Source organism: Crotalus tigris, unplaced genomic scaffold (assembly GCF_016545835.1).
Source record: "Crotalus tigris isolate CLP2741 ecotype Arizona unplaced genomic scaffold, ASM1654583v1 scf7180000017765.3138416, whole genome shotgun sequence".
NCBI classification, from domain to species: domain Eukaryota; kingdom Metazoa; phylum Chordata; class Lepidosauria; order Squamata; family Viperidae; genus Crotalus; species Crotalus tigris.
The window spans coordinates 1,804,791-1,827,003 of record NW_024096620.1 but is presented as its reverse complement, the minus strand read 5'-3'; the positions used below and the strand labels follow the sequence as shown (position 1 = coordinate 1,827,003).

General features: G+C 40.9%; 1 protein-coding gene across 1 annotated transcript in view; it reads left to right on the top strand.

Moving 5' to 3' along the window:
* Positions 1-11,764, top strand: part of ASB4 (ankyrin repeat and SOCS box containing 4) — an 82,871-nt gene extending 71,107 nt beyond the window's left edge. Inside the window, exon 6 of the mRNA XM_039341472.1 lies at positions 11,722-11,764. Within this exon, the coding sequence (XP_039197406.1) occupies positions 11,722-11,749 (28 nt within the window). The 3' untranslated portion in view covers positions 11,750-11,764. The remainder of the gene's footprint in view (positions 1-11,721) is intronic.
* Positions 11,765-22,213: the final 10,449 nt, after the last annotated feature.

Here is a 22,213-nt window from a genome sequence, read left to right as displayed (position 1 = left end):
GGGGCAGGGGGTGGAACGGGGGCCAGGCCAGTTTTTGGGCACTCGGTCTCTAAAAGGTTCACCATCACTGTTCTAGGTGAATTAGTGAAATAGGCTAATGTGAAAGTTTAAGCAAACAATTTAGTGAAATTTGTATTGGAAAGTACTTTTCTTCTTTTCATCTTCTCTTAACTTCTCATGAAATTTAAATGTTATCAAATTTTCTCATTTGGTAAATAGCTTCCTTAGCTCCCAAAGTATTGCCCTTAGGTAATGGCATCATCATTTGTTTTATACAATATTCCTTTAAAACATTTTCAGAAAGGAGTGTAATAATTCTCAAAATATAATGACTCTACACTGCAGAAATAATCTAAACTGAAATGGTAATTATAGAGTGATCAATCCATGGTGTATAATGAGCTACTATCAGTAGTTAATATTCTGGACAATACCACAAAGTTGTCTGAAGTCATTCAATCTTATATGAAACATTGGTCAGAAAATACTGTATGAAGAAAGCTACTTGCTTGAAATCATTACACGGAAGATGCCACAAAATATGCACCCTGCATTTTCCTGCCTGAAATTTGGCAGAGCAGAATAAGCCACCCACTCTCCAGTTAATGTTTCTAGTGTGCAAAGCCAATTAATTTTGGTATATGGAATTTAAAAACAAAACAAAAAAAACAGCATTTCATCAACTCTATCAGGAAGAAAAGATGCAAAGTGAATAACTATCTATTTGCTGCATATCCAAAATCTGCTGCTAAAAACTGACTGCTTTCCTTAGTCTAATGTCAGAACTAGGCAGAATAGCCTACTATATGTGTTCTAATCTCTTTACCAGAATATACATGTCAAGAGGAATCAGTGATGGCAAACCTTTTGGGCTTAACGTGTCAGAAATTCAGAAAATGCTTAATTTGACTCTGTGTGCATGCTACCTCCCCCAACAAAGCAGAAACAATTCTTTACGTATTTTTTTATTTTTAAAAAATACAGTCCAGTTGTATGGTGCCAGGTATTATATAAAGAAATATTTACAAAAATGAAATTCAAGTAAAAGAAACTTAAACTTGCACTTTGATGTCATCTTGAAAGAGAAAAGAGAGACAGATTACAATAAGTAAGGAAATAATATCACACAATTATGCAGACAATAAATTAATTTTGTTTCAATACAAAATCATTCTGATACACTTATAATGACATGATGCAGAAAATAGGACTTTGTCAGTTACATATAGCAGAGGTCCCCAGCCTTTTGGGCACCAGGGACTGGTTCAGTGGAGAGAGGTTTTCCATGGATGGGAGGGTACGCGATTTTGTGTGCTGCCTGCATCTTGCAGATGGGGCTTTGCTTGTTTGTGTGGACTGGTTGCTAGCATGCTGCAGCCCAGTACTGGTCCATGGACCGGGGTTTTTGGTCCCCTGACATATAGCCTTTAGACAATTATCTGAAAAGGAATAGTTTTTTTCTAACTCAACAGTGATATTGTAGGCCCTAAAATCCAGTCACGATTTCCCATTTATTTCATCGAGTAAACCAAACATTTGGCAGCATATATTCTTCTTTAAAAAAAGCTTTTACATCCATTTTTATTTCCCCACATGATAGAAATGTTGGCCTCCTACAGTCCATTGACAGGTCTGTGGGCATAGCTGCATCACTATCTCACCTGAAAGGTTACAGTACTAAATCTATTTTGTTAAACTCTGGAGAATCACTAGATGGTATAAAAGACACATAACACAAGTGCTTTTTTTGTAAAAAAAAAAAAAAAAAAAAGTGCTGGAACTCCCACGTCATACAACCCGCCTTGCCTACCCTACAAGGTTCCATCCAAAAAAGGTGCCGGAACTCTGTTCTCGGCGTTCTATGACAATAAAAGCCCTGCATAACACTCTCTTTGCTGCCATCTAATGGTCATCTAAAGTTTAGCCAACAAATATTTTGATCTTCAAAGGAGCGTGCCAACTGGGATCCTTCACTTGATCTACAACATATAATAACACTTATTTCAGGATTCTTGAGAGATGCAAGTTCACTGAACAATTCTAAGAAATGGAAAACCTTTTGCATGCAAATATGCACAGAAAATGAAAGCTATTGAACTTAGTAGATTGTATAAAGGTAATCCTTGAGTTATGACCATAACTGAACCCAAAATTTCTATTGCTAAGCAAAACAATTGTTAAGCAAGTTTTACCCCATTTTACAACCATTCTTGCCACAGTTATTAAATGAATTCATGCAGCTGTTTAGTAACCTGATTGTTAAGTGAATCTGACTTTCCCATTGACTTTGCTTGTAAGGAGGTCACAAAGGATGATCACATGATTCCAGGACATTGCAACCATCATAAATACATGCCAATTGCCAATCGAGTTGTTGAATCCTTCGTTCGCATGCGAATGATGGAGACACATGGTAACAGTTAACTACTCTTTATTCTCCTTCTCCAACAACCAAGCAAAAGCAAAATGGCACGCATGCCTTTTTTATATGGCCAGAAGCCTAGACAGTGTCAACCAATAGAAACAGAGCGTTTTCATGCCTTGCGCATGTGCACAAGGCTGGTGCCGCTCTGTCTGGTCCCGGGCAGCTTTTGGAATGCCCTGGACCAATGCAACGTCCCAAGCCTGCTTTTGCAGTCTCCGGACACAACACCCTTCCCCCCCTAGATGGAACATACTTCGCATACGCACAGGCACGTCGTGCACTGGGAAGAATGACATACAGCTGCATTATTCAAATGCAAAAAGTGTGGAATACTCGAGTCTGCACACAGGCAAACCCCTTCAATATTTATTAACACAAATAAATGTATCCGAAATCAAAATAATGCAAAATAATCTAACTACTTGTTATTCCCTCATGTGTCGGCAGCAACTTCATATATTCTCCTAAATGTTTAGGTGGTCTCTTGGCCCGCTGTGACCTTCTGAGGCCCAGAGAGATTGGCTGGTCCACCTGCTCGCCTACCAGACTAGGCAGGCCAGGACGTTGCTGCCCTAAATATCCAGGTGACCCTGGTGAGGGCACCTGGCCTACCTGCTCACCTACCAGGCTAGGCAGGCCAGGACTTTGCTGCCCCAAATACCCAGTTGACCCACCCAGCTGCTGACTGGCTGGACCCTCGAAGTCCAAGCCAGCATACCTTGGAGGAGTGGAAGTCCCCGAGTCCACAATGGACCCCTCTTGGGAACACTGTTGCTCGAGCCCAAGGCCAGCAGATGGAGAGGGCTGGGTAGCGGAAGTGCTCCAGTACTCTGTGGCCCCCAAGCACGTGCCAGAGGTGCCAGAGTCAGGAGCCGCCTCCATGGCAACCCCCTTTACTGGTGACTTCCTCTTGGGAGCAATTGCTGAATTATGCAAGTGCCCCTGATGGAATTCTTTTTCTCTTGTAGCTTGTGATTTGTGTGGATACCCCTGGTCAGTCTCCCTGTCTGGAGCACTATCTGGCATATGTGAATACTGTGGATACCCCCAGTGTGACTCCCTGTCTGGAGTAATTATGGATGTGTAGGATGACCCCCTATCCAATGAATTCCTGTTTGGAGCACTTGCGGAACCTTGGGATGAATCCCAAACAGCCTCAGTAGCAGCTAGTGAGGGCCTGTTAGGCCTGGGAGCCTGTGACCCAGAATGCATATTATGGTTCTCCTCCTCCCCCCAGAGCAGAGCCAGGAGTGGAAGGGTGGCAGTCCAGTCTCCAATGCAGTTGGTCTATGTGTCTGCAAAGAACACGGCCGTCAACCAAGGCAACTTCGTACAACAACGGCCCAGAGACCTTGCAGACCACAGCTGTGACACAGAGATGTCCAGGCCCATAGTTTCTTGCCCAAACTGGATCGCTCACCTGGAGTCTCCTAGGTGCCCGCGGTTGTGACACCTGTGAAGCCACCTGGTCAGAGTGCAGCCTGTCCAGTTTAGTGATGAGGCAGCAACCCCAGCGGAGTTCAGCAGGGCTCTTCCCTGTGGATGTGCATGGTGTGGTGCAAGAAGGAAATCTGCTAACCTGTGATGCCAGTTACCGTAAGTCAGTTTCTTGAGAGCATCTTTGGTGGTGGGCACCATTCTCTCTGCCAAACCGTTGGAGGATGGGTGGAAGGGAGCCGACGTTGCATGCTGGATCAGGTTGGCCTGAAGAAAAGCCTGGAACTCAAAAGATATAAATTGAGGGCCATTATCAGAAACCAGGACATCTGGAAGTCCGTGTGATGCAAAAATTCCTCTCAACACCTGGATGGTCCTGGCAGTAATAGTGGAGAAAACAGGAACAACCTCTAGCCACTTGGAACAACAACCAGAAAGAATTGCCCCTGAAAGGGCCCAGCGTAATCTATATGCACCCTAGACCATGGGGTTTGAGTTTCCTCCCACCTATGTACTGGGGCCTGAGGCATTTCAGGCCGTGACTGTTAGCACAGCTGACACACATGCACCTGAGCCTCGATAGCTTTATCGAGCCCAGGCCACCAAAGATGACTGCGCACAAGCGCTTTCATCCTGACAATTCCAGGATGTCCCTCATGCAGAGAGATCAAGATTCTAGACCTCAGTGAGGCTGGGATAACTACCCTGCTACCCCATAACAGGCAACCCTTGAAAGTGGAAAAACTCATGCTTCTTGTGCCAGAAGCTTTGGAACTCAGTATCTGGGCACTTGTCAGGCCATCCGGACAACTCCCATGTCAGCACACGTGTAAGCGTGTAATCAGTGGCAGTTTCTGCAGCCACATCCCTAGCATTAAGGGGAGATTCAGGCAACTCCTGAATGGAGAGAATATTGATGGCAGGAGCAGGGTCTGCTTCTACCTGTTTTAGAGGTAATCTGCTTAGGCCATCTGCATGGCCCATTTCTTTTCCAGGTTTGTGAACTAAAGTGTAGTCATATGCTGACAGGAAAATGGACCATCTCAGCATACGAGGAGAAATGATATGCGGTGTCTGTTTGTTGGTGGTAAACAAACCCAGCAGAGGCTTATGGTCTGTATAGACCATGAAGTGGTGGCCATATAAGAAATCATGAAATTTCTTAATGCCAGCCACTATGGCCAAGGCTTCCCTGTCAATCTGAGCGTAATTCTGCTCTGCAGATGACAGAGTCCTTGAGTAATAGGCCACAGGGACTTGTGTCCCATCAGCCTTCAGATGACTAAGCACAGCTCCCACCCCATAAGGAGATGCATCGCATGCAATGCATACAAACAATTGCTCATTGAAATATGCTAAAACAGCATTAGAAGTGAGCAAGGCCTTAATCTCATTGAAACTCCTGTCATGGACTTTAGTCCACTGCCATGGAGCCTGCTTGTCTAAGGGCCTATGTAATGGTTCTGCCACTGCAGCCTTATGTGAGAGAAATGCATGGTAAAAATTTAAGAGCCCCAAGAAGGCTTGCAGCTCACTCTTGGACTTGGGGCTTGGGGCCTGTTGAATAGCTTGTAGTTTAGCTTCAGCAGGGTGAATGCCTTGGGCATCAATCCTGAAACCTAAGAAGTCAGTGGAAGTGATTCCTATCTTGCATTTATCCTGCTTCAGCTTAAGGCCTGCTTTTTGAAAATGAAGCAAGACAGCCCTTAACCTTTCTGCTAAATTTTGAGATGACTCCCCAGCGATGAGGACGTTATTGAAGTAGGGACAGACCCCAGGAATACCTCGAAGTATGCTCTCCATGACACTTGGGAACATGCCAGGGGCTACATTTACCCCAAATTGCAGTCTTTTGACCTTGAGGGCTCCCCTGTGAGTTACAATAGTCTGGGCCTCTGCAGCTGCCTCATCAACAGGTAGCTGTTGATAAGCCTGTGCTTATCAAAAGCTTTGCAAAAATGCGCCCTCCCTTGAGGGAGGCCAGGATGTGGCTTACAACAGGGACTGGATAAGTGTGCTGTTGCAACGCTTTATTCAGTGTACACTTGTAGTCTGCACATATAGGTATTTCCCCATTAGCCTTTAGAGGCGTTACTATGCGGGTTTCCCATGGACTAGAATCCACAGGTTCTAAAATGCCTTGCTGGAGCAATTTGTCCAGCTCAGCATCTATTTTACCTTTGAGGGCAAAAGGTACCCTCCTAGGCTTGACCCTGATGGGCGTGATAGTTGGGTCTAACCGTAGCGCAATGGGGGGCCTCTTGTAGGATCCTAGCTCTGAACTAAACACATCTGCAAACTCCTTGCAGACTTCTGTAAGGCTCAACGTTTGCAAATGGTGCAGCCCAGTTACCTAGATTCCCAGAGCCTCGAACCAATCGAGTTCAATAAGACTCGTATGTTCACCCCCAACTACCACCACATCTAGGGGACCTTCAAAATCCTTATGCTGTACTGTAAGGGTGGCCTCCCCCTTAACACACACCACAGAATTCTGAAAATCAGTGAGTATTAGATTCAATGGCCTGAGTTTAACTCAAAGGCCACTGCTGCTACATATCCTTTTGAATGTGTTAATTGAAATAATAGAGAGAACGGACCCAGTGTCCAACTCCATTGATAAGGGAACCCTTTGCAACTTTACATTAATGGAAAATTTCTTCTTAAGGGGCTTGTGTGTCCCTGTCCTCAGAATATTCCTGCACAATGCACAGAAACCCACCCTATGTTGGCTGGGGACCCTGGTACCTTTCTGAAGCAATTCTTCATGAGGTTGGATCTTCTGGTGACCCAAACAGACAGATGCAATGTGGCCTTGCCTGCCACACACCCTGCAAATGGCGGAGCGGAACCTGCAGTCAGCTCATTTGTGGTGTCCTCCGCACCCGAAGCATTGAAGAGATGCTGGGGCCTTGTCCAGACATCCCTTCTGCCTCCTTTCAGCTGGCTGGTGAAGTTTGTCCACCTCCTCTTCAGGATCGTCTTCCGATCCTTCTTGAGCATCCTCTTGATGGACGGTAGCTGTGTCTGGAGGGTTTTTGGTGAGCTGTAAGGCCTTCACAGCTCTGCCTTCTGCTTCCTCAGCTTCCACCTCTCGTAGCACGTCTTGGAAGGAGACATCTTCTTTTGCAAAAATCTTCTGTTGTAAGCCTCTGCTCCTCAAACCGCATACGAAGTGATCTCGCAGCCTCTCTTCCAGATCCTTGAACTCACAGGGCCTGGCTGCTCGCCTTAAGGCAGCAATAAAGTCCGCAGCAGATTCACCCAGCCTCTGGTCTCTCTGCTCGAAAGCATGCCTCCAAGCAATGACGGATAACTTCGGCTGGAAGTGCTCCTTCAACATCTTTTTCAAGTCAGTATATGTTACTGACTCTAGAGGTGCAGATTTTCTGCGATGTCAAAAGCTTCTTGTCCACAGGCAAAAGAGTTGCTGCCTTCAGGCCATTTTCTCTTATCTGATTTACTCTGAAGTCGTTCTCCACCTGTGCTACATTGGAATTCCATCTCTCTGGGTGGGAGACATCGAAATCAGTCAAGCGGCCAATCTTCGACATCGTAAACTTTACGATCTTCACCAATCGCTTCCTCTGCAAGCCGTTGTTTGGGAAATGGTCCTTTAGCTGAGCTCACCCTCCAGCGACGCTGTACTGGCAAGCTGAGACGCTGATTCAGATGCCGTTTTCCCCTTTGTCGGACTTCCTGGGTAAGTCCTTAAATCTTTTGTTTCAGCTTGCAAAGGATCTCACCTTTGTCGCCAGTGTTGAATCCTTCATTCGCATGTGAATGATGGAGACACATGGTAACAGTTAACTACTCTTTATTCTCCTTCTCCAACAACCAAGCAAAAGCAAAAAGGCACACAGGCCTTTTTTATATGGCCAGAAACCCGGACAGTGTGAACCAATAGGAACAGAGCATTTTCGCGCCTTGCGCATGCGCACAAGGCTGGCGCCGGTCTGTTTGGTCCCGGGCAGCTTTTGGAATGCCCTGGACCAATGCAACATCCCAAGCCTGCTTTTGCAGGCTCAGGACACAACAGAGTGAATTTTGGTCATGTGACTATAGGGATGCTGCAATGTTTGAAAGTGTGAAAAATGGTCACAAGTAACTTTTTGTTGTTATTTTGTTTGTAATTTTGAGCTGTCATTAAAGAAAGGGATGTAAATCGAGGGCTACTTTATGGGACTGATTTTAGGTCCCAGCTCCTTCCCCTGTTTATCCAAAGAATGGCTGTACTCCTACAAAGTGCATGGCTATTGATATCTCATGTATGAATGGGGATAGTATCACATTTACAGCCTGACCATCAGAAATAAAAGAAGGAAGGATTCCTCACAAAAGCATGGTTGCATTTAAGACAGCTGAGCTCACTGCTGACATCAATGGTCTCAGTGTTTTTAACATGCCAAGGAGTCATGACGGAGCTGAATCCTCACATTTCAAAGTTGGAAAGATTGCCACAATGTGTGACAATTCCAGTAGTGAGGTTGGTACATTTCTTAAATATTTTTTAGATAGAGTTATTACATAAAAGGCAAGTGACATTTTGGAGAAGGACATCGTTAAAAATTTTTTCCTTTCTTAGTCCATAGCACAACTTTCCCAGCTTCCTGACCTTCTCAGATATATGTGATCTAAAATTCCCTTAATGCGGACTTACCCTTGTTTACTGATACATCTTGAGAGCACTAGAGAGAAAAGCTGTTTTGGCATATAAGATATTGTGTGTGAAAGGTTGCAGCCGTCATGGATGCCATAGTTAAGCTACTAGAATATAATATTTAGCTAATGTAACAGGTGTGCCTCTTGTGTTTCTCTGGTATACCATCAATCAAAAATCAAAATCAGTGGAGCATCAGTCTGGAATAAAATCACTGAATTTGTGTTTGAAGAATTGAAGCATTCTGCAAGCCTTGAATCTAGTTGGCAATCTTATTAGAATTTGTTTGAGATAAAGTAGTAGCCTTTATAAGTGATCCATAGTTTCTTATTGAACTGGCTTTATATAGGTAGCAGTAATCAGGGCTTTTTTTTTTTTTGTCATAGAATGCCCAGAAAGGCACCTTTTTTTTTTTTTTTACAAAAAAAGCACTGGCAGTAATAAGTTTTCTGAATTGGGTTGGCAAGGTATATTGTCTGAACAAAGGCTTATAGTATATTATTTTTTTTTTCCTAATTCAGGGGAAAAGGGAAGGAAAGATTCCAAGATTACAATCCATTGATTTGTGAATTGCTGTGTTAAGTTTTTTCAATAATTTTGCTGCTAATTTATATAGAGCTGCATAAGAAGAACTATATATTTGTTGTGATCATTCCAGGGACTGGACTACTGGACAATATTATAGATCCATAAAGTAGTACACCATAACTCAACTCTTGCTGAATCAAAATAAGGGCTTGTTGGAATAGTAGTATGTCCTGCTTCCTATTGGTCTCCTTGCTGTCTCACAAAAAATATTTCCATTATTAGTGTGTTAGGAAATGTTATTTTCAGAATTGCCAATTGGCTGATAGATAGTCAGTAGCTTCCTCCCCCTATTCAGAGTTAGATTCTAGCAATCATTAATCAAGGCCAAGCTTGTCACTTGAGGATACTTCCCAAATGGGAAAGAAGTTAAGCACAGCAAAGTTTACAAGTGGGGACTCTTTACAAGTGAATTAAGAAAAAAACACGTTATTTTCTAGAATGTAAAAGTTGTCATAAATTTGCTTATGATATAGACTGGAAACAATATAGGATTAGCTTAATGTGATCATGGAATTGGATTTGTCTAGTCTAGTGAAAAGAAGGACTAGGGGTGACATGATAGTAGTGGTCCAATATTTGAGGGGCTGAAGAAGAGGTCAACCTATTTTCCAAAGCACCAGAAGGCAAGACAAGAAATAATGGATGGAAACTAATCAAGGAGAGAAGCAACCTAGAACTAAGGAGAAATTTCCTAACAGTGAAAACAATTAACTAGTAGAATGGCTTGCCTTCAGAAGTTGTGGGTGCTGCATCATTGGAGACTTTAAGAAGAGACTGGACAGCCACTTGTTTGGAATGGCATAGGGCAGTGATGGTGAACCTTTTAGAGACTGAGTGCCCAAACTGCAATCCAAAACCCACTTACGTATCGTTGGGTCCCAGGTGGGCGTGGCTCATTGGGTCAGTGTGGCCAATTAGGTGGGCAGGGCCCATTGGGTGGGCGTGGCTGCAGCGATAATGGCAGACTGGGTAGGACTAAAAAGTTCAATCAATCAATTCCAATTTTGCGAGATCCTTTTTTTCCCCTCGAAAAGATGAAATTGATTGTTATTCTATTATGGGAAGTCTGGGTTGCTGCAGCATTTTGGCTGAATGTCCATAAGAAATGAGAAATGAGAAAAAGGCCCATTACAGTTTACATACAAACTGAAGAAGGAAAACAATCTGAATATGCTTATGAAGCAGCAGTCATTAGATCCCTAGGGGGATTTAGACCCCCACATTCTCTAATTTTAGATGGTTACTTTTCATTCTTTTTAAAATACTGCTGTATCTTCCTACATATCATATCCGTATCCACATGACTCGCAGATGGAGAGAGACCATGATGAAATTCTGATGACTAATAATTGGGAGGTTTCCAACTATCTGTTTACCATTAGTTCAAGTTAGATATCTTAGCCTGTTCAAGTCCATTAATATTTAAACTCCCTAATCAAATCTAGAACAGTATTTTATTTCTCCACGGGTTTATGCTCTGGTTGTTCTCTTGTTTCTAAAACAGGATAAATCAATAGAAATCTAAAAGAAAATAGCCTGAGTCATGCCTTTCTCCTATATCTATGCTTTGTCCCCAGAAGGGAAGATTACATTGATATCATTAGGGAGTTTTCATTTTAAGATGAATAGTATTTTGTTTGTTGGTTTGTTTATGTGTTTGTTTATTTATTTATTTTTTGGCTTCATTAGCTACCCAATTCCATTATGACCCTGGGTGATGTACAATGTAACTACAAAATAATATATCATAGATAATATAGAAACAATACCAAGCAGTCATTTGGGAAAAAAAGTAACACTATTACTAATAAATAAGTAATTGCATAGGATTGTTTTTATATTACTGTTTTATAGTTTTTAACTGCATGCTGCTCATTTTTTTGTGAGGTGAGTGGATATATAAATGTGATGAATAAATAAATAAAGACCCCCAATTTATATACCACCCCTGAAGAGGGAAGTGCATTTGGGTGGTCCAGAACTCCATAGCTGCTTGGTTTTGTCAGGATTTCACCTGAACCTGTTCCTCCCTAGATATTCTCAGTCTTTAGTCACTGAGGCAAAACCTTCACAGCTTCACCGGGTTGCCCTGGAATTGAGATGTACAGCTGAGTATCTGATCTCAAACTAATGGATGACATTTGTCAATGCTCTTATATAGTCAAGAACACTGAGTCCTGAGTCACCCCATATATTAGGGGACTGTGATTTCATCACCAATTCTGACTTGTTGCATGGAAAAAGGGGAAGAATCACTGGAATACCAGGCCTCTTATTCCTAATGCCTGCAGACAATCCATGGTTGGTGGTATCAGAATATTTCAAAAGATCAAGAAGTACAATGGTGGTTGCTTTACCCTCATCCTGGCTCCACCAAAGAAGCATTAGTCATCAAATGCAACCAATGCCATCTCACTATTGTGTTCCTATCTGAAGCGTCACCAAAAGGATTCTAAATAATCCAGATCTAATCTTGCATCTATTGAGACTGTAATCTGACAACCTTTTTAATAATCTTTCCCCAAAAGAAAAATTGGAGATTGGAAGAGAATTATCTAACATTGCTGGATCCAGCGAAGTTGCTTAAGGATGTACCTCTGCTTCTTTCAAGGCAGGCAGCACTACACCTCTCTCAATGAGGTAGACGCTATAGCAAGGAGCCGTAGGAGTAAAGAGAAAGAGTAAGTACCATAGTCCCACTGAAGATGAAAACCCTAGAGTCAGAATCCTTCATTCTTCCATTCTGGGTTCCAACTCAGCCATGGCACGTTATCATTGTTTAGAATAGGTGACTAACCAATGGCATGTTAAATCAGAATTATTTCAGTTGACTAACTCCAAGAAACTCTAACATGCAAAGATTTGAACTCAGCCATTCATCAGCCAATAGTAATTTTCAATCCCCATCACCAAAATCTCATTGCTACTTGAATAGAAACATATTTTACCTCTTAAAATCTGGCATACTGATATTTCAAAGACAATGTAGCATGCCAGATTTAAGAGGTAAAATATGTCCTGTATAATCCCACTTGCAATACTATTAAGAACATTTAGATCCACGCCTAGGTTTAATGTTGGAGAATTTTAGAGCACTAATAGAGATAATGATACATTATATTGCTCATTGTCTTCTCTAGTTTCCAATCAAGCAAGTTGTGTCCAGTTTTGTTTTATATATAGAAATAATGATTCCCTAGATTATTTCAATTTGCAGATGTATGAAAATTGTCTGCATGATACACACTAATGTAAAATATGAACTGTCCCCTCACATACTGTATATAATACAGACCTTTTCTTTGTGTGTATTGGAAACACAGACATATATAAAATGAGCAGTGATTGCAAATGATACTGAAGTCACTTGGACACACTTGTAACAATAAGGCTTGATTCTCACTATCTTTTTAACACAGTTAATTCAACTGACAGTCATTTAATCATGTCAGATTCATCCATTAATCAATGAGTTTGACTGGATCCAAATTACCATGAACTAGCTCAGAGGGTTTTTTTTTAAGTTGTAGCAAAACTTTAGGTGGTATGTTACATTTCTTGTTTGGCTAAAAAGAGATGACACATATCCTGTAAGTATCATTGCCAACTGACCCAAGTACTGAATCCATCAGTGAATTATATGAGTTTAAGTGAAATAATATTGTGTTATATTACAATGTTCTGCCTTTTAACATTCAATTCTATTTATGATTGACAAGATCAGCAAAGTGTAATTAACACTATTTATTTTAAAAGAATAGCTTTACTAAATCATTACAGATCACAGAAATGAGCAGGTTTTCAAATTTTGCAAGTATTTGAAAAAATGAGGGAGGGAGGGAAGGAGTCTAGCTTGATGATGATGATGATTATTATTATTATTCCAGTTGTCCCTTCAACTTTGTCTCAGATCAACTCTCTTCACAGGATTATTATGGGGGAAAAATAGGAGGAGGAAGGAATATTAAATATGTTCACCACATATATTTATAAAAATAATAAAGTCAGGACAAAAATCTTTTTAAAAAAACCTGTTAGAATTAAGATAGGGTCTATAATTCCTTGTTTTTCAAAATATAAAATCCAGGCATTATTCAATATAAACAAGAACTAAATAAAAAAAAGTTCAACAGTACTATTATGAATTTGATTCTTTTTAAATTTACAGTGGTTGAAATAATTTTGGTAGTATATGAACTTTCTGATTGTAGTATGGAGAGGTAAATGGTGTAACCTAAATTTTAGATTTAAATTATATTTTATTTTTTATCTAATGCTTTTGATTATCTTGACTTACTAATTCTTTTTTTATATTGTCTATCAAGAAGGGAATGGTATGAGAGTTATACATGCATGTTTTAATGCAAAGAAATACCAAATGTTTTATATATTTTATAATAAAGCATATTAAATACCTATTTTTGCATATACGAGCTACTTGTATTCCTAACATTGCTTTTTGAAGTAAATCTCTCCAAATCTGATTCTGCAAATTATTTGGTAAGATGCTTCATTTTCTGTTTTATAATAAATAAAAGACCTGATTTAATTAAATTAATTGATAATAGTATTAGATAAAATAACGGAAGGGAATTAAATATTGTTGAAAGCTATTTTGTTCTGCCAAGAAAGAGACATCTAGCATAAGCAAGTGTCATCATCATCCAGTTAACTTATTGTAAATCTCTTTCCTGGCATTGTAGAAAATGTTTAGACGTATGAAAAATTTGAAAGAAATCATTTTAGTATTATGAGGTTTAAAGGAAAAGCTTTGGGGATGGGTTAGTTGTTGACTTGAAAAACATCAAGGCATTGCCAGGTTGTAACGTAATAATGAGAGGAAATAATATTTTAGAGAAACCTAAATTTTTTCAAGTGTTGTTGAGTCTCCAATTCTATTTTTTTATAATCACAAATCACTTTATTGTATGCATCAGTCAAATTATACAAGAATTCTTATGCCAGAATCACCATAACTGCTTGTTATTGTTGAATGATATATATTTATTATGATACATGCAAATAAGTTGAATAATTGCACTTTAGAATCAGGCAGCTAAGTTGTTCAGTAAGAAATGAATTGTTCTTACACTGCCACCTAGTGACACAACATCGTAAGCTATCATTCTTAAATTAACATTATGTAGAACGTTAATTTCATTTCATTGAAAGCTGTTTTAAACCAATGATATGCTTGAACATTTAAAATGCAAGATGTAAATATTACTATTCTTCTCTTGCCTCTGTCATACAGACACAGACACATAGAGTTTCTTATCACCCATTGTTTTGTTGTCATGAATTGAAAAATGATTTTCTAATTATTAAATTCATTTTACTGGTATATGTTCACAGTGTTTAGATATAGTTTCCTGAAAATTTGCAAAGTAGCATATTAAATCAAAGGTAACAAAACCCAGGATGATAAAAATAAGTGAAGTATAGCTGGGAGCAATCAGCAGAAAAAGGAGAAGGAGGCCCCTCCTAGCACCTGCTGACTGGACAGTATAAAAGATGACACTGAGATGATCATGGCGTATCTAAGGGAGGCAGTGCTAGGGAGAGGGACATGCAGAGTACTGATCCATTGAATGGCTGATGGCCTGACACGCTGGAATGGCTGATGATGACAACGCTTGATCTCTCACTCAGGCCAAAGACCCATTTGTTTAGGTTTCTTTTCTCTGGGGTGAAATGAAATCAGGACGCTGGAGGAAACTCATTTTACAATCAGGAAGCCATTCTGAAAGATCCTTTTCCAGAACTGGAAAATACCCCTACATATTCTTAGTAGGGTGAGGTGCCCTCTTGGCAGATTATCCCTTTTGTGAATCAGAATATCCCAAATTGTTGTTTTGAATGTTATCAGACCAAGCTTTATTGACCAACTCATTATTACTAATGGACTTCCTTTAAAAATCAATTAAATTTATAACATAACGTAGAGGTATAAGTAGACCGAACTTTATAGTCAGCAGTTGCTGCTCATCCAGGAATTTAGTCTCAGCAGATATTTAATGCATGTCTACATCTCCCCTAAAGTTGACTTGAGGATGCTTGGCTGACAGCTCTTAAATAAAATAATCTTTCATCCCAGTCCATAACTGAGACTTACAAATTTTGTGTTTTGTGTTTTTCAGAATCAACCTTGACATTTTTCTTTATATTTGTTCTCCAAACAAGTTGCTGTTTGCTGTGTGCATGATGGATAATTTTGGTGTTGAGCAAAGGACATGAAGGGAGTGGGTAGAACATGACCAACTCCTCCTCTTCTCTGGTCCTTATTAGTGGATGGTGTGCAGCATGGGAGAAAGCATGAGTCATTTTCAGATCCCACATGTGGAAGATCATCACCACATCTAGTGGTGAGTTACATTAGCAGCTTGTGTTCAGTGATGGCAGTGACTAAACCAGAAGATTTCTCCAATTTTAGCCAGATGCTTGCAGTGGTCTGACACATAACACAGAATGAAATGAGAACATACTCCTGGTTCTGCTCTGCCACCCCATGGGTAGCTACATTATGTACAGTCACAGCACCTTAACGTGTCCTTCAGTAAATTACTAGGATAGAATTATTCACCTGCCTTATAGAGAAAGCAAAGTTGAGATCGGCTTTAATACACCCATGTAAGAGTGCTTAGTCTGAAGTTTGATATGGTGATGCTAAACAATAATGTGTCCTGCACAATATACTAGAACATTCCCTGACTTTCAGCACCTCCCATGTATTGTTAAGAACCACGCTTGCAGATATTGTTAAACTGCAAAGCGGGAGGGGGCTGCTGCTGATCATTTGCATTGCACCGACAGCTAATTAGCTATTGTGTCTCTCTAGTTTCCTCCCCCCCCCCCCAGGAGCTTTTAAACAATTTCCCTCCTATGCCAGCAACTTGACAGGAAGTTAAGAAAGGACACTCGTGAAGCCTAGATTACACTGGAAAGCCTGCAGGCAGCTGACAGGCAATTATTCCTAATAAGGTGTTATGAAAACCAATGCACAGCAGGTGCAGCGAGGAGGAAGAGGCAATCTCCTGCTGTGTTTGCATGGAGATCAAAAGCTAAGTTAATGGATATGAATGGAAAGAATCCTGGCATTGGCATAAAAAATAGAAAGCACCAGAAAATGGACTTTCCTTAACATTGGTTGTAATATTTTGCTAAAGGAGAGGTGCCTGGGGTTAAAGTCAGAGGGGATGCCTCCCCCTAATTTTAGTTAGAGGAAGTACAGCAATCTTCTAATCTATATATCATTGGCAGTTGTTGTTTTCAGCTGTGCGCTGCAAGGTGGTTGCAGTCTCTGTGTAAATTCATCTCCATTGTACTTTGCTCTTGCAAAGATTTAAAGTGCCCTCTCAATTCCTGTACCAACTTATCTGCTCATTTGCAATATTTGTAAATATTATTTATAATATTTGTAAATCTCCCAAATCACTCTGATATCAAAGCAGATAGGGTCCTCAGCAGGCTGCCTCAAGCAGAGTTACATAAATTTCTTATTCACCCTGATGTTATGTCACATAGAGCTTTATGAGCCATGGTGGTGCAGAGGTTAGAGCAGTGGTTCTCAACCTGTGGGTCGGGACCCCATTTGGGGTCGAACGACCATTTCACGGGGGTCGCCAAACAACGCAGTCCACCATTTTTCCCCCCTTTTCCTTAGCTGTGCTACTCCCTTTTATTCTATTGGCTTTTGAAAGCCAATAGAATAGACTCCCTTGAATAGAGTCTAATTCTATTGGCTTTCAAAAGCCAATAGGAATTGTCCAGGCTGTCTCTGCCTTGCTGAGCCCGCCAAAAGTCCCATTCTGCAAATGGTGCTGCACCAGCTGAGTAGTCCTCGACTTACGACCAGTTGAGTAGTCCTCGACGTACGACCGGTTAGGGGTCACGGCATTAAAAAGGTTGAGAACCACTGGGTTAGAGGTACTGCAGGCTAATTCTGCTGACTGCCAGTTTGGCAGTTCGATTCTCACCAGCTCAAGGGTGACTCAGCCTTCCATCCTTCTGAGGTTGGTAAAATGTGGACCCACATTGTTGGGAGCAATATGCTGACTCTGTAAACTGCTTAGACGGACACTTAGAACTGGGCACAGAAACCTACATCCATATTGATTAACTTGGTACCCTCAGACAAGAATAAACCCTGATTTCTATCCCTAACTTATAACAAGCCACAATGCCTGATTTGTATGCTCCATTAAAACTTGCTTTCAGGTTGGGAGAGGTGCAATAGATGGCTAGGCCATTCTTGGACAATACTCTAGCTCAGTGATGGCAAACCTTTTAGAGACTGAGTGCCCAAACTGCAACCCAAAACCACTTATGCATTGTTGAATGCCGGGTGGGTGTGGCCCATTGGGTGGGTATGGCTGCGGTCATAAATGCAAGAATTGATGGCAAAGTTGCTTTTTCATTATCATCATAACTGTTTATGGCTGCTAAATGAAACAATTACTAAATGAGGAGTACCTGAAATTCAGATAACTTCCATGTAATAAAGAGTTCTGGCAACTTAAAAAGCTTATAGTAATTCTTGATAATTTCAGGACATCTTATAAAAATATTTGAAGGAATCTGATTATTTTCCTCCTCATGACTGATGTTATTTTATTTGTTTTAGTAAATATTTATGGTCATTAAACTATGAGGTTCCTGATCCTCATCTTCTTTTCAGTTTCCAGATTTGAGAAAAGAAAGTTGGGCTTTGGGCCATTAGGTTTTTGGTAGGCTTGGTAGGTGTTTGGTACTTGGATATAGCAGCAGTTTTTTGGGATGTCATGATGCTTATCATTTGGACTATCATTTTCCCAGAAATTAGACTGGCGTTTGAGCCTATTGGTCTATCACAAGGTCTCATTTTGTCACCAGGCATGGCAATCAGGATGCATGGGTAAGCCTGTACATCATTTATATTAATTTGTGATGGATGAGGTTGTTTTTATCCTGGCTGCTGTTTCTATAGATAGTCTTTGACTTACAAACACAATTGGACCTGGAATTTCAGTCGTTAAGAAGCAAGGCCTCTTTAAGGAAAATGTGGAAGAGACAGGATCAGAAAAAGGAAAGGAGGCGAGGATGTCATGCAGGAATACAAGCTAATTTGAGGGCTAATCCACATGGAGATCCTTTTCCATCTATCCTGTTTGCCATTGTTCACTCCCTAGAGACCAAAATGGACGATCTGAAACTTGAGCTGGCCATGAACAAGGACTGTATCTCAGAGGTGATGACCCTTTAAGAGCTGTATACAATGAAATTTCATTTTTATATATACCGATTGGTGTTCATTCAAAGTGACAATAAAGTTGTTGTTGTTGTTGTTATTATTATTATTAAATTACGCTGTCATTAAGTCAATCATCATGACCAGATGTGATTTTACAACTAATTTTACTGCAGTTGTTAAGCAAATTACCACAATCGTTAAGTGAGGTATGAGATTATTTATTATGTGAATCACCCTTAAACAAATCTGACTTCCCCAATTGAGTTTGTTTGTCAAAAGCTGGCTTGGAACGTCCAGACTGCAATCACAATTATGCCACAACCATTATAAATGTGACCGTGTGGCCAAATACCTGGATTGGGATCAGGTGACTGTGGAGATGGTGTGACAGTCATGTATAGATAGTCTTTCTTGTATAGGAAGTCCTTGACTTACAACCATTCATTTTAGTGTCAGTTCAAAGTTACAATGGCACTGAAAAAAGTGACTTATAACCTGTTTTCATATTTATAAACACTGCAGCATTCCCACGGTCATGTGACAAAAATTAAGGTGCTTGGCAACCAGCCTGTGTTTACAATAGTTGCCGGGTCATTGATCACCATTTGTGACCTCAGCTGGATTCCTACCAGCAAAATCAATGAGGGAAGCCGGATTCACATGATTCATCTAACTACTATAGTGACTCACTTAACAACCATGACAAAAAAGGTCATAAAATCAACTACCTATGGAAATTTTGGGCACAGTTGTGATCATACGTTGAGGACTACTGAATATGTGTTGTTTGCTGTTGTTTCTGTTTTTAAACTTTCTTTTAAGGCTGTTAGATACCCAGAGCCATGAATTTGAGATGTGCAACCATGTAAATTTGCTGGCTGAGGCAGCCAAGAAGAGCAAGAACTAGAACTTTGTATCCTCTTTGACACCAAAAGCGGTAAAAGAGGAAGAAGAACCATTTAAATTGAAATAAATGAAGTATAATCAAAATTCCTAGACTTTCTCTACCAAGCTGAAACTTAGTATCTAGAAATTACAATACCCAAACAAGCTCCTCTTCCAAATCATGACATGTGAAACAACTTAGGGATCTTCTTCTGCTGCTGAAAGATTTAGAGGACTTCTGATAGCTATTGATGATTAACCATGGTGAGCATGAGAAGTAGAATTGTGCCGTAACTATATCTTTTCTGCATTTGCCAATGCCTGATATTATAGAGCTTCCCAATAAGGAATAATAGAAGAGAAAACTCAAAGTAGTCCTCTATTTACAACAACTGGGACCGGAATTTCCATTGCTAAGCAATGCAGTTGTAAAGTATGACAACATCATTTAGCAATGGCAGTTTCTGCAGTCTTGGTTGCCATCCTTAGCTGAATCCCATGATTGTTAGGCAAAGCAACTTCCTGCTGACTTCCCACGACAAAAAATCAGTGGAGAAGCTGGCAGGAAGTTGCAAGTCCAAGGCCTGCAACAGGTTAGGTGGCTGCTGCCAGACGGAGAAGGGAACAAGAGGGTGCAGTTCAGGAAAATATGTGTCTGGGAGAGTGCAAGTGGACCAGAGAAATGTGGCACAAATTGGGGAGAATGTGAGTCAAGGAGGATTGAAGAGGGTGTGGAAAGGAGGAGCGTCATGGGTTTTGCAAGGTGCAAAGATTGATATGGGTTGGGTAGAGTGCACGGGAGTGTATGAATGGCCAATACAAACACAGAGTGGTGAAGGGACAGTGCATAGGTGGGAGAAAGTTAGGCCTGCCAGTTGAAGTTGGCAGGGAAGATTGCAAATGATCATCACATAATTGGAATTGGTTGGCAATCTGTCATAAGTGTGAATGTGTTGCCAAGTGCCCAGATTTTGATCATGTGACCTCAGGATGCTGGGATGGCTAGACAAGACCAGTCATAACTACTTTCGTTCAACACTATTATAACTTATATAACTTATGGACTTTTTCTGGAAAACAGAAAAAATGTTTTCCAGAAAAAGTCCATAAGTTATATAACTTATAATAGTGTTGAACGAAAGGTAGTTATGACGGGTCTTGTCTGGCCATTCTAGCATCCTGAGGTCACACGATCAAAATCTGGGTGCTTGGCAACACATTCATGCTTATGACAGATTGCCAAGCTTACTATTTATGCTTTTGGTGATTAGATAGGATAGATCATAAAAAGACTCATGCTATGATTTAGATCAGTGGTTCTCAACCTTTTTAATGCTGCGACCCCAACTGGTCGTAAGTCGAGGACTACCCAACCGGTTGTAGATTGAGGACTACCCAACCGGTCGTAAGTAGAGGACTTTTCCTGCCTGGGATCGCCGTGCATGCGTGGTGCCGCCCCCTGTACCGGCCGAGGCGTAGCTGGCAAGCGGCAGAGACTGCGCAGGCCGACCACCGGCTGGGCCATCAGCTGGCCCAGCCCAAGGGAGGTAAGGCACCCTCTGGGCCCCACGCGCACCAGCAACCCTCCCTGCGCCTGCCGGCCTCCCACCTCTCACCCCTGGCCCTCTTTTACTTACATTTTTAGTAGTTGCTCAGCAGGGAGGGGTGGAAACTTCCATACAGCTCCCTTTCACTGCAGACAACTTGCAGCACCGTTTGTAGAATGGGACTTTTGGCGGGCTCAGCAGGGCAGAGAGGGAGTAGCGCAGCCAAGGAAAAGGGGAAAAAATGGCGGACTGCGTTGTTTGGTGACCCCCGTGAAATGGTCGTTCGACCCCAAATGGGGTCCCGACCCACAGGTTGAGAACCACTGATTTAGATAAAAATGTAAATTTATAATTGTACATATAATTGCTGTAGATGAAAGCTACTGCTTTATATCTTTTTTATTTTCTATTTTTTAGTTTTTCTTTCTTGAACTTTGGCTTTCCCCTTGACCTCTTTCTTTTTATTTTTTCTTTCTTTTTATTGAGTCATATTAGTTTTTATCATACATACATACATATCCCAAGATATGAAGAATATTATGACTTCCAGTTCCGGATTACGGCGCTTGCAGCTGTGCGAGGAGACTGCTTTCCTCGCCAGCTGATTCTCCCCTGCCAGTAGACCCTTAATCAGGTCGAAAAGCCACCTTGGAGGGGCGGCTACTGCTGAGGAGGTCGTCGTCCGTGGGAGAGTGGCAGCTTCTTCCATGACCCGAGATTGCTCCTTTGGGCCGACGGTGGAAAGAACGGCCAGTAAAATGGCCTTTCACCTTGCCGCTGTAACCAGAAGTCAGAAGAACATCTAAGCACAGGAACCACCATGGTGAGCCGGGTGAGACTTTTTTTTCTCCTCTCTTGGTTTTCTTTTTTTTTTGTGCCTGTAAAAAGCACCTTTGAAATGATTTCCCTATTCTAAGAAAGCGGTGTTTGTGAGTATGGGAAAAAGAAGCTTAAATGGACTGAATTAATTTAAAGTGATTTTTTTCTATTTTTTTTCTCTTCACTTTGGGGTCTTGGGAAATTTTTTAAATATTGAATCTGCTATTGGACTTGAATTCTCTTTTTTTCTGTGTTTCCTGATCTTGTTTATGAGATTCCTGGTCTCTGGGAGAAGATTTTACAATGTACTGAGGACACCTTGTGGAAAAAGTTAAAATTGCAACTTTCTCTTTTTTCTTATGGTGAGATTGACCTTGACTTTTAGATTACCATAAAAGAAAAAATACAAAGAAAATTAACAGCTGTACTAATGGGGGTGGACACTGATTGAATGTTCCTTGAAAACAGCCTCTACTAAATGATACAGACTGTTTCTAATTATCTTTGAAATGGAGCAACCCTTGGTTTAACTTGACTATAAACTTATACAGGAAAAACTTTATGAAGCTACTGATGAAATATGTTTGCAAATAAAAGAATTTACTATGGAAATAAAAAACAGA